The sequence below is a fragment of the Poeciliopsis prolifica genome, unplaced genomic scaffold, assembly GCF_027474105.1.
Source record: "Poeciliopsis prolifica strain line A6 unplaced genomic scaffold, Auburn_PproV2 SCAFFOLD002, whole genome shotgun sequence".
Taxonomy (NCBI): Eukaryota; Metazoa; Chordata; class Actinopteri; order Cyprinodontiformes; family Poeciliidae; genus Poeciliopsis; species Poeciliopsis prolifica.
This window is the reverse complement of record NW_026562377.1, coordinates 12,677,880-12,691,147: the sequence shown is the minus strand read 5'-3', so window position 1 is coordinate 12,691,147 and position 13,268 is coordinate 12,677,880. Positions and strand designations below refer to the sequence as shown.

General features: G+C 36.4%; 1 protein-coding gene across 1 annotated transcript; it reads left to right on the top strand.

Annotated features, from left to right (window-relative positions):
• The first annotated feature begins 759 nt into the window (after positions 1–759).
• Positions 760–13,040, top strand: vtg3 (vitellogenin 3, phosvitinless). Its single transcript, XM_055053015.1, has 28 exons — positions 760–844; positions 1,280–1,300; positions 1,413–1,564; positions 2,162–2,413; positions 2,496–2,657; positions 2,753–2,901; positions 2,975–3,125; positions 3,232–3,389; positions 4,504–4,669; positions 4,776–4,901; positions 5,085–5,303; positions 6,189–6,406; positions 6,487–6,584; positions 6,668–6,792; positions 6,869–6,970; positions 7,609–7,728; positions 7,838–8,027; positions 8,125–8,212; positions 8,767–8,952; positions 9,183–9,270; positions 9,381–9,549; positions 10,419–10,528; positions 10,623–10,709; positions 10,955–11,149; positions 11,274–11,419; positions 12,359–12,497; positions 12,606–12,695; positions 12,873–13,040. The coding sequence occupies exons 1-27, from the start codon at positions 805–807 to the stop codon at positions 12,690–12,692; spliced, it is 3,744 nt and encodes a 1,247-aa protein (XP_054908990.1). The 5' UTR covers positions 760–804; the 3' UTR covers positions 12,693–12,695; positions 12,873–13,040.
• Positions 13,041–13,268: the final 228 nt, after the last annotated feature.

Below are 13,268 nucleotides of genomic sequence, written 5' to 3'. Positions count from 1 at the left end.
AAAAAAAAGGCTCTGATAACCCAGGTAATTGCCTGAGCATGGTTACACAATGACAAACATGTTACTTTGACAGAATGTCATTCTGAAAGTCATCAAGATTAAACATTTGACATGATTGCTGCTTGATTTCATCACCCTGAAAGTACATTTTAGTGAGGAGCATTTTTTGGGAGCTCTTGAAGCCAAGGAAGATTTTCAGAGCCGGTATTAAGACAAGAGAGTCATAACGTTGATTGTTTGATGAAATAGTTTTGAAAGAAGATTTTTGATTTAGACATGTACTAAAAGTGGGTGGAAGGTATCTTTTTTATTTTCCACTTGAAAATGTGGAAGATATGTCGTAAAGCAGTGCTGTACATGCTTTACATCAGTACTGATGTGGTCACTGCATTAACTTGACAAAAGACTTTTATTTTACATAATAGGAAGACATTGCCCTTTGCCTTTTGAAAATTTTTACTGATTTTCAGAGAGCTTTGCATAAACCTTGTGATGGTTTGAGTGCTAGCTGCTGTTAATTTTTCCCCCCAATCTGCAATTTATTTAATTCTATGTTGGCTATGGAATAGTTATGTCCTTGTAAAATTAAAAAAAAAAAAAGTTCGGTGAACACAGCCTTTCATCTGTTGTTCGTGTCACTCTGACAATGTCACAGGTTGATGTGACCTAACATCAGAAGACAAATGTTTACTCAGACTATGTCATTTATCAATGCATGTCATCTGTTCTCAAGGCTGAATGTGAAATTAAACAGCTGCTCTTATTTAAAGGGCCAGGAGAAACAGTCTCCACTACTCTCTCACCATGCGGGGTCTTCTTCTCTGCTGCCTGGTGGCTTTGGCTAGTAGGTTTTCATTCACTAACTTAAACAATGTGGCTGGATTGTCTGATAATTTATGTGCTTGTGTTAAAGCTAAAATATTGTCAATTCTTCATGTGATTCATATGCTCACTATAAATTCAGAATTTTCTCATTCAAATGACAATTTAAATGAGAAAATTATGCCTTTGTAGAAGATGAAGTAAGGAAGGGTGAGGGTTAAAGCAGAAAAGTCTTCAATATTGACTGTACTTCAAGGCATATGTATTTAGACATTTAGTACTATATGTATTTATTCAAGGTGTTTTATGCATCCTGTCAAAATACTTTGACAAATCCATAACACTTCATTCTTCAGGCTCTTTCATTGTACACAGCAAGCTGGCTTCAAATCAGCATTATGTGACAATTTTCTTCACAAAAATTTTAATTTTGTTTCTTTCATTTTTAACCTTTCAGCAAGCCAAAACCAACGATATGGTGAGTCTTTTTTTTATTTATTTATTTTTTTTGTATCAAATTGTATTATAAAAATTTCACAAAGTGTTTTATAAATAAGAATGTTAAGTTTAATGTTGATCACATCTTCCAGATATGACCCTGAACCACAGGAAAACCTATGAGTACAAATATGAAGGAGAGGTAAAGTTTGGACTTGGGAAGTATGACATGGCAGAGTCTGGGGTGCGAATTACCTGCAAGGCCACGATCAGCGGTTTATCTGAACATTCATTCCTACTTGAGGTGAGAAAAAGACAATGTGGTCTTGTATTGGATAAGTGGGGTGATATAATATAGGGATGGATGGATATGTTAAATTAAACAGTAAATTCACAATAGTTCAAATAAGTTATTTTTCTTTGGACTTTATCTACTCTTTGACATTTATTTTGCTTATTTTGATGCTTAGAGCAGAGCCAACTTACACAAGGATATAGCAGTGCAGTTAATAATAAAGCATACAATAAGCTACTTGTGCTAGGATAGCTTTTCAGAGATTTATGTTCTTTGAAAAGTAGTAGTTAGCCGACTAATAAGGATGATGCATGTTTATGATTAGGTTACTGGTCTTTCCATTTTCCATACCTCTTTAGAAACCCAATAGTTATTTTAGAAATTGATTTTCCATTTGATGTTTAAATCAGCAATATGTATAGTGTGGTGATCATGGACATGGACTAGAAAGACATTCAGGTTTATTCTTGTATTAATACTGGACACCATTTCACATTGTAGGCTACAGATTTCTCATAAATGTTATGATTTTAGCATTTTTTTTGGTTGCTGTGGCTGTCTGTCATCCAAGAATGACAGACTTTCTTGTTTGATTTTGGTTCAAAGGTCTCTGAAATGGCATTTGCTGAGTATAATGGCTTTGAAGGCAACACGGACTATAAAATCTCCCCAAAAGTCACCAAACGTCTTGCTTCTGAGCTTGCCGATCCTTTCCAGTTTGAGTATATCAACGGACACATTACTCTGATCACTGGACCTGCTCGGGCTTCCACTACTGCCGTCAACATTATCAGGGGTGTACTCAATTTTTTCCAGTTGACTGTGAAGACTACACAGACCATCTATGAGCTGAAGGAGGTGAACCATTTTGAAATGAACAACTCTATTCTACTGGTGATAGGTAATGGTAATTGATGTTAGATTTTGATTTTGTGTGCAGATTGGAATCCATGGCAAGTGTCAGAGTAACTATGATATTCATGAAAATGAGGAGACGAAGGATTGGCTCCTTACTAAGGTTGTGGATGTGACAAACTGCAAGGATAAGGCTGTAATGCACAGAGGAATGGCAACTGCTCCAGTGGAGAGACTAGCCAAAGAGGTTTTTATCCTTTTCTTATTTTAGCCTTCTTTGCAGTTGTAAGTCAAATGGATCTGTGTCAGCTCTGCTTGTGTCTCTTTGTTCCATCAATCCAGAGAGGAGAATCTGTCATTTCAAACATGAAGTATAATTACACCATCAAGCCAACAGCAGAGGGAGGTGTCATAACCAGAGCTCACGGGTTTGAGCAACAGCACTTCAGTGCTTTCAATGTGAAGGACGGCAAATTTAAGATGGAAGCAATGTAGGGGCAGAGAAATTATTTTTTTAAAATATCTGAAATATAAATACTGTGTATTAAAAATGTACTCTGGCAGGAATAACTTGATGCTGCTGAGAATCGACAACACAGCCAGAGGAAGAACACATGGACCACTGGTAAACAAAGGCAACATTATCCACAAGTTTGAGGATGTGGACATTAATTTTCCAATGATGATGCAGAACCTGAATAACCCAGTACCAAAGGTGATATGCTTGGTTCTGTATTATTCAATCTTATAGTCCATAAAGTTACATTTTACAACTTTTTTTAATTAACTGCACAAAATATAATGTCTATGCCCTTTTACAGGCTATAGAATTGGTCAAGCGCTTGAGTGACTTAAATAGAGCCTCTATTGACAATGCCACCACTGAGGACTCTATGAAGCTGTACCATCTCCTGCGAGTGATACCCAATGAAGGACTGGAAAACATGTGGAAGGAGTTAGCTGGAAATCCCACGTATAGGTGAGCAGGTTGTAAAAACACAAGATTAATCTTTTATAAAACAGCAATGGACAATTCCACCAAAGTCAGAGTATGATGCCAAGAATCAACAAGCTTAGCCACATGTCTGCCACCAAACTCACATGACACTCAGTCATGATCTTTCTTTCCTGAATGCTGAGCCCACCTGGAGGGAACTTCCCTTAGTATCTTGAATCTGGCTGCACCTCAGGAGCCATGGTTCAATCATCAGTTGCTCTCGAGGAAATTCTACCACTAGGCCTCAGGAGGGCATCCCTGTCTTCCTAATCCCGGCAAGATCTCTCTGCCTTTATGGGCTGCTATTTATCAAGATTATTGAACCTCAAACCCTCGAGCTGTAGAATTTAAGTGTATGGGTGTCTTGTACAGATGTAATGGCAAGGAGGAGCAGGAGATGGATTATCCTTTTGAGAACTTGTCTGGAGTAATCCAGAACAGCTTAGATGAATATCAACTTTTCTAATTTAACAGTCAATTCACTTTCTAACCATCACCTATGGTCGAGAAATTGGGATTATGACCAGAAAAATGAGACCTTGGATACAAGCATTAGAAATTAGCTTCCTCCAAGTGGAGGTTGCTCTCTGCATTAGAGACAGGATTATCTCCCAGTACCAGGAAGAGACATGAGATAGTTCATGGTTCTAATTAGGATGTATCTAGAGCATGCTGCACTCAGGGCCAAATAACCAATAGATGGTCCTTAAATTCTTGCCAGCAGAACACCTTGGGATAATCCACTTTCTCTGGGGAGAGGATGTTTAGGTTTCTCTGTTAGGGAAAAGGTAGGTGGATAGTTAATGACATTTTATAACATCACACTCACATCGCAGCCACTTTGGGTTTTCCTTTGAAGCTCAAAGTGGCTTCAAAGTAAACTTCCTGTTCTATGTCATTTTTATAATCACAGTATGTTTCCTGTCAGCATGAGTGTTTCTTTTCATCCAAACAAAATATCAGTATCATATTAGTACAATAAAAAATAAGTTGGACAGTTGAATTCTCCATTTATGAATTAATGTAAAAATTCTCAACTTTAAGGCAAACTCCACTACAAGTATTGACTTGTTCAAATTATAATTGTCTTTTTCAGGTCTTGGTTTTTGGACTCAATCGTTGAAATTGCTGATGTCAAAGTTCTGAATTTCATAGAGACCAGATTCAAGGCAAATGATTTGACTCATTTTGAAGCTTTGCAAACCATCTTAATGGCTTTTCACCATCTTCAGGTCACACCTCAACTTCTTGAAATTACTAAAGTGAGTAAGGCTATCAAACTTTTCTTAGAACTTAAAACTCTATTAAACCAATATAAACATTCTGGAAAAGTGACTGTAAAAATGTCCTTCTTTCTACATTTTGCAGGTTTTCCTCAAGCTGCCATTCAGTAAATCTGACCCCTATCTGTGGCGGACTGTGGTACTTTCCTATGGCTCTCTGGCGAACAAGTACTGTGTATATACTATGCCATGTCTGGTTACTGCTGTTCAGGTACAAAATTCATAAGGAATCAAAATTTATTTGGAAATACACATCATAAGTAGATACAAATATGTATCCTATGATAAGTGAAGAGAGCTTCACTAAGGCTTAGCAACATTAGCACCTTCTGATTTCTGAAATTTGAAAGTGACTGATAACCCATAAGCCAAATGTGTGTTGCATTTGCACTAGCCCCTGATGGAAATGGCTACAGAGGCTCTGAGGAGTGGCAACAAAGAAGAAATGGTTATCGCTCTGAAAGCACTGGGAAATGCGGGGCACCCTGGGAGCATGAAAACCATCATGCGTTTCCTTCCTGGAGTGTCTGTCACTCCTCTGGATCTGCCTCTTCGGGTGCAGAGTGCAGCTGTCCAGGCAATGAGGCTCATGGTGACCAGAGACCCTCACAGTGTAAGAACATAACATAACACATCTGGTAAAATCCAAATGCCTGAGAAAGCCATCTGAGTGACATTGAATAGTACGGAGCTGTTCTTAGAATAGAATAGAATAGAATAGAATAGAATAGAATAGAATAGAATAGAATGCTTTAATCTTCAATCTAGACAACAAATCTTGCTGCAGGCCAAAGGAAATTACAAAATGGATTCAAAGTGTAATCTAATCTTAGTATGAATACACTTCTTCCGTGAAGTCTTCAGCACAAGGGACAAAGTTCGACAAAAATTATGTTTGGTAATGAAACAAAATTCTAAACATTGAGTATTTCATGGAATGCTTTTCAATCAATCATCTGAAAATGGAAAGAGCATCGTACACAAAAATTATGCTAAAAACGTTCTCTTGTGACAGCTATGAACTTTATTCACCAACCCATAATGCCTTGTTTTCAGTAAGCTGCATGGTGGGGTTTTTTTTTTTGTTTCCATACCACTGACCTGTATGGCATCATTCCAGGGTCTCCATCAGTTCTCCACAAGACAAAGGCACAATATAGTTAGGGTGGAGCTACTGCTGTCACATCACACAGTCCATTTATTGGGGAATGGAAAAAAGTCACCACTTGCAATTAGCATGAGAGATACATTTGTCAGATTTGTCACCGGTTCGTTGCCACAATAGGTGTCTTCTTTTATCCCCACCTTAGCAGTGAGAGTCCACTGAAAATGCTCTAGAGCATAAAACAGCATGTCGAATCCTACCGACCCCTGATGCAGCACTCAATGGAAATGAAACTAAAACTAACACAACAATGGAAGAAAAGCTCTCTGTTTTAATAAGTTTGTGGAAGTTTTGTCATTAAGTAATTAATTTTAAAAGTAATTTTGCTTTCAGGTCCAAGACGTCACCCTGACCATATTTCTGCAGAAGCACGTTCCAGTTGAGATTCGCATGCTTGCCTTCAAGATTCTTTTTAAGACTAAGCCTTCGATGGCTCTTGTGTCCACTGTGACAGCTCATCTGCTGGAAGAAACAGACCTTCAGGTTGCAAGTTTTGCATACTCTTACTTGCATGGTATTGCCAAGTCCAAGGTTCCAGACAATCAGTATCTGTGAGTTGATCAAGAAATAAAACTTGTTTTTAACTGTAAATTTAATGTTAAATGTTAATTTTTTGAAATCTTTCCAATAGTTCGATTGCCTCCAATTTGGCTGTGAAAATCCTTGCACCCAGACATGGCCGTCTCTGTTTCTACTACAGCAAAGCAAAGCGTGCAGACTGGTTCAGTGGTATGTTGAAAAATGATAGTGACACTTTTGTTAAAAAGCCATTTCAAAAACCTTTCCTGAAGATGTATAATTTTTCAATCCAGATGCATGGCTAACTGGGATAACATCTGAATTGTTCATGATAAAAAATGCAAGCAACGTCATTCCCTCAGAGATTCTGTCAAATAATAAAATGCACATCATTGGTCGAATTATTGAGTTACTGGAGGTAAGGTATTAAGCATAACTGCATACACATGCATTACAATTGGACATTTCTCTCAAAAGTCTTTCCTGTCTTGTAGTTGGATATCAGTTTTGATGGAATAAAGGAGCTGTTTGGAGATCACATTCCTGGATTTAAAGGAGACTTTAGCAAGAATGACCTTATGGCTATTCTCCATGTGGTGAGTGATTTATCAAGCATTTCCCCACAAAACACACACTTATCTGGCGTAGTGAAGCTGAGCAACATAGTAAATATATACTATTGTTTCCAAATTAGTCTCAGTTCTTTTCAATATCAATTTGAAAGATAAAAAATCCTTTTTCACGTAGAGGTCGCTGCCAAACTGTAACAGAAGCAGCATGATATCTGCAAAAAAATTCACAAGTGAAAGAACAGCTAAAATACTTATTCAGCTGAATTTAGGTCTGAAAATGAGTAGGGACCTGAATGTTCAAATATATTCTATGTTCTAACATTTAACTTGAATGTCAGAGAAGTTATAATGAAAATCAGAATCATGAGTTTTTGTTGGTACCAAACAGTCTCAGAGTTTTAGCCTGACAGTTTCCCAATAACCTGGCAAGGTCAGGAGGTTTTCTGCAAAGGATTTTCTTCTGCAATCAGAAAACCTCTTCTGAACTTCACAAATGATGAAAATAACAGCAGCCACACAAGACATAATAATTATCAAGTCAATTAAGTTATTACCGCATTTTCTAAAATTTTTGGCAGCAGATTGTTCAAAAATCATATTTTAGGTGTGTGCGTGTGTGTTTCTATTTACGTGTGGTAATCAATACACTTTTTCATTTTCAGCTTCAATCGTGGGAGAACATGGACAATGAAAAACCAGTCTTTTCAGTTTTTTCACGTATTACAGGGCAAGAGTGGTTCTTCGCTGACATGAGCAAAGACACCCTCCGAACTATCATCAATGTAAGAAACAGAACTGACCCATAATTTGTCTCACTGTAGTTTACCATCTATAAAAAAATGTAGTAGATGGTGAAGTCAACAAGTCTTGCAATTCTTTTCATTGTTTCAGGCCTTCAAAGCTGCTACGTGGAAAACAAGTCCGGTGTTGGCTATGATTGAGAGATTACAGAAAGGAATCTCATGGGATTACACACGGGCATTTTTGGTCTTGGAGGCTCGTTACTTCCAAGCCACATCCCTGGGGCTCCCAGTGGAGATTAGCAAATATTATAATTCAATCACTGCAGTCAACTTTAATGGTGAAAAAAAATTATTAAACTATCATGTGATGTATGAATGAGAAAAATAACTAGAATTTTAAAATGATCTTAATTCCAATGACATATTTTTTTCTAGTTAAAGCTGCAGTTAATCCCCCTCCCACTGAAAGCCCTTCACAGCTCTGGAATGCTGAAATTACAATGGAAACGGATGGATACGCTGGGTAATTATGCTTAAAGTAAACAAAAATGGCAGCACCTCATATGAGGTATGCTAGTATCTGTGTGTTGCCAATTTGTTTGTAAACAAACACTTTGGACAAACAAAAAAGCTTAAAATGTATGTATGTTCAGCATAAATTCTGTAATAGACTTCATATTAGATCCTATAAACATTAAAGAATGGGATTAGGGGATTTTCTTTCAGCTCTTCTGCTGAGAACCTCAGAAATTTCTTGTTTAAATCAGACTACTGAATGAAAAACTTCTTTGTATTTCATGTAGAATTAACTGATAATTGCACAAGTTTGTAACTTGTGCAATTATCGACAGTTAATGACAGTTAACTAATTATTAATACTGATTACGTTTTGATTAATAAACAAACATTTCTTTAAGTTAGCCAAAATTAACTGCTTTAGTGATCATAAATTTTACAGTCTTGGTCACATTGATGTCAGACATGTCAAGATATGCATACTTTGCTTTTACATTAAGCAATGCTATAGTTGATGACACTTATTCTTACATTATGTTATGTTAAATTTCTTTTTTTCAGTTGCACCAAGGACTTTTGGGTTTTCTACGGGGTCAACACAAAAATCTTCCAGAGTGGCTCAGAGTTAAAGCTTAAGAGGCCCTTAGCTGTACCATGGAAGTTTTCTGCCAAGCTAAATGTGCCAGAAAAGAAATTTGAGCTTGATTTCCCCCCTACCACAAAGGAAATTGAATTTCTTTCGACCAGGTAATTTTGCATGATGATAAAATGATTGACTGAATTTAATAACATAACCATATTTGTTTTTTACATGGGGGTTATTATAAACCATATTTATGACTTGATTTACAGATTCTATTGGTTATATTTTGCATCATTGTTGTCTTGCGATGCGAAACCTGAAATTCAATCAACATTTGCTCACCCCAAAAAATTTTTATCACCATACTGAAGTAAATATTTTATGTTTTAAACAGATCAGATGTGTATGCAGTGTCCAGGAACATTGAAGATCTAGATGCATCCAAAATGACTCCAATAATGCCCCAATCTGCTGCCCTCAATGTAGGACTTGAGTCACAGCAGATACATTCTTTGCTTTTGATATAAGAATCATTTATATCAGTATGAAGAGATTCATGTCATGTGGATTTATTTATTTTTTGCTCTAATAGGTAATGAAACCCTACATCTGGCATCCTTCTCTGAAAATGTGCCATGAAGACAACATTTATGGAGTGGGTTTCTGCCTGGAATACGAGTTAAAACGAGAGTATCACGATGAGGAGTACCCACTGTACTATTTTCTTGGATACAGCTACATGGCATTCAAAATAATTCCAGGTATGTAAGATTTTTGTTTTGTGTAAGTGCTTTTAAAAGTAAAACTATTGCTTGAGGAACATAATGGATGTTCAATGATATTTAGATAAATGATGCACATTTTATGCTCGTCTGTTTTATCTCTCTATTCATGTTCCAAATATAATAAAATATTGTATCACATTAACGCAATTTTGCTCCCTGTGGGTGGATGAATGATGCAGAAGCTTAAATCAACAGAAACATTTTTACAATAATGAATAAAGAACACTTGTTTGCAGATGTTCTACCAATCAATTCTACCAAATGGTATTCCTTAACCTTCATTGTAAGGAGTGGGTATTTGAATTTAGAGCCTTACAACTAAATTTGATGAAGTAACTAAAAAGTAACCTTACATTTCCTAAATGTAAAGCTTTGAATTTGTTGAAAAAAAAAATTATACTGTTTAGATTTGATACTGACTTGAGCAAAAGACTTAAGATTTGACTTGGGCTTGAAGCATAAGACTTCTGAACATCCTCATCATCATTTGGTGCAAGAACACAACAGCAGCTACATTCTTAGAACAAAATAAAGGATATGGTAACACGGGTTCTTGGCCTCTTCCCTGGAAATCATTTCCTGCATTGAATATGAAAGAAATCCTGATATTCACAACAGCAAACAATCTATTCCTCTTCCTTTTACTTTGCAACATTTTCACCTTAGCAGTCAGTCTGATTGACTTCTTTGAAGCTTTTATTTTTAAAACAGCTTCTTAAAGGATTTAGCAAAGCTATCATTCAAACAATCATCTTCACAAAACACATCTATTGCTACTATATTCATGTTATTTTGAGTCAATTTTTTAACCCTCTATGCTAATGAAATCTCTGCACTTTTATCAGTTCCGACAACAAAAGCTGTTGAGAAAATCCACTTTGAGCTTGTCATTCATCCCAGCAAACCTCCAATAAGTGCACGCCAACTGTTTGGGACTCTGACAAGGCTTTCCAAGGTATTTGACATCATGCGCAATGTTATTATCACAGCACTTGTTCTGGTGGGTGATCCCATCAAATTTTCAAACTGTTCTAAAAATGTGTTTTCAGGAAGGGACAGAAGAAATTGATCCATCTACAAACTCATCTGAAAGAGACAGAGACTTCAATGACAGACATCTCAGCATCCTTCTGGAAGTATGGCTTGTACAGTTTAAGCTGAGAAAGCTTATGAAGGAAAATATCTGAGCTGTGCTTTTGCCTCCTCAATAACTTAAAAAATAGTGGCCGTGATTGACCTTTTTTTATAAGCATTTACGTGACATGTCACGGCTTAGGTGACAGACAGCGTGTATTAATTCTATCTTAGTATTTGCAATTATGAATATTCTGCATCCATGAAGCAGCAGTTACATGTTTTTGTACTCATTTCTTATGCCCAGAGCTCGACATCTAAAGCTATCTTCAACTTCCAAGCTTTCGCCATCATTGAAAACCAGAAGCCTGAGGGTTATGATGCAATTATGTACCATGTACCTGAAGCAAGCATTAAAAATGCCCATCTAATTGTGTCCCAAGTTGGAGCGGGCACCAACTGGAAGATGTATGTTGATGCCAGTATGGATGCTAAAGCAAAGGTTAGTAAGAAAACAGGAAAAACTGATCCTCTTTACCATATGATTTCTTGACATTTTAAAATCTGCTTCCTGGTTTGTGCAGTTGTTTTTAATATTATTATTTTTATTTATTGCCTCGTTTTAGGCATACATCATATGGGGCGATGAAAGTCAGCCCTATGACATCTCACTGGAAGCCACTGCTGCATATATCGATGGTTCCAAGCCAGAGCTCAAGGCCAAAGCACAATGGACCAGGATTTCAGAGTACTTGACTGACCTTGGCAAAAGGTAATTTTTAAAGGAATGCATCAATTAAGGAAGAGAATACGTTGTGTAAAGATGAATGCATAATCAGTATGACTCAGAGAAGGAAAAATTGTGAATTGAACAAAGTGTTCTTCTCAGTAAACATAATGCAATGTCAGTACACACTAAAAGTGAGTGATCAAGAAATCTACACAAAGAAGTCAAAACAGATGAAAAAGTTGTTAAAAATAATGTAGCAATAGGTATTGGAGCTTTATCTTATATTTATGGGATATTTGTGTGATGCAGAATTTCTTAGTGACATCTGAGGAATATAGGAAAAAAATAATAACACTTATTTTTCCAGTGTGATTTTTGGCCATTCTTTCAAACAAATTTCTTTAAATCTTGAAGGGTCTGGAACCATCTTGTGTTCAATCTGACCATCATGTTTTTCACATTTCTTAGCTGGATTCAAGTTGTGTTGTACATCATCATAGCTTTATTTTCTTCCACTGATCTGAGAGTTCATTGATTATGTAATTGATATCATTGTTCACATGTTCCACATTCTCATCAAGAAAGTAGTGGTACATTTCATCATTCTTCTTTCAGTCAGATGTATGGAGACCAGTCTCTACTATATGCTAAGAAAATAACCTGACATGATGGTGTTCCCATCTTGAAATTTCACTGCCAATGCAGTGCTTTTGTTGTGATCTATTATGTCATTTTCTCTTTCAAAATGCAATTTCCAGCACAATATTTTCTGTGTGATTCTAATAATGATGATATTCACATGTCTTCATTATTGGTTTAATTTACTGTCATTTTTGAGGGTGGATGGCTCTGATTACATCTGATACAAATTTCACTTCAATGGTTCCATTGTGAAAATATTTATTGAGGAATGTTGACTTTTCACGTCTGAATAAGGGAACTCAGTATCGTATATCTTACTGCTTAACCTGCCTTTTCTAGAATTGAACGGTACATCCCAGGTGTGGCATTACTTCATGGCTTCTCCCAGAAAAATGAGAGAAATCCAGAGCATGAAGTGTCTGCAAGAGTTTTTGGTGCCTGGACAGACGCCCTTGATGTGGAGATTAAACTACCAGAGGTACCATTAAATATTTCAACTTCACGCTTTGTGTTCATTTAAACGTACATCCTCATATCATATCTAAATATTTATTTGCATGGATTATGTTTTCTTGTGTTTGTAAAGTATACACTGCACAAAGATATGTCATTTCCGGTCCAATGGTACAGCGACTGGCGTTGTCATAACTTGACAAGCTCAACAGAATATTAAATTGTAAGTAATCTCAGCTAACCTTCAGTGAACACATTCACAACCTCTTTTGCCTTTTTGATGAAATTGTGCCTCTGCAATTGGATGTGTATTTCTGAGTTTCCTCTTAAAAGCAAATGAGAAAAGATTAATGCCAAGAATCTGTTTTGTTTTTCCTCATAAAATCTGTTTTTCTTGCAGAAAAACTGCAGAGCCCAGATGGCAGACAGATGCCTGATGTACCATTGTGGACAAACAACTGCAGCCAAAACCAGTATTCTAAGCCTATTGTCAGACTGTCATCAGTTTTAAAATTATCAGTTTGTATTATGTTATTGAAAATATCTTCTGAAGAATTGATTAATTAGACTAATAAATGTAGAGCAACATTTGTGTTTCCTTTGTAGTCATTTTGTGATTTGACTCTCCAGTGGCTTGCATCTTCCGTACCATTTGTCAATGGAATAAAGGTTAAAAATCAGTGAAATCTGATTTTTACCCAGCCTGGACTACACTGCAGGCTAGTTAACAAGTGTCTTGCAACAATGAACAATTATGATCACTGAAGATGATGAAATTGTCGGAAATACCCAAGAG

What these genes read in the sequence shown, in the direction of transcription:
- vtg3 (XM_055053015.1), top strand. Translation starts at nt 805, where the DNA reads ATGCGGGGTCTTCTTCTCTGCTGCCTGGTGGCTTTGGCTA. An exon ending in GTCTGGTTACTGCTGTTCAG is followed by an intron (nt 4,902 to 5,084) that starts GTACAAAATTCA and finishes CATTTGCACTAG; the next exon opens with CCCCTGATGGAAATGGCTAC. An exon ending in CTCTGACAAGGCTTTCCAAG is followed by an intron (nt 10,529 to 10,622) that starts GTATTTGACATC and finishes ATGTGTTTTCAG; the next exon opens with GAAGGGACAGAAGAAATTGA.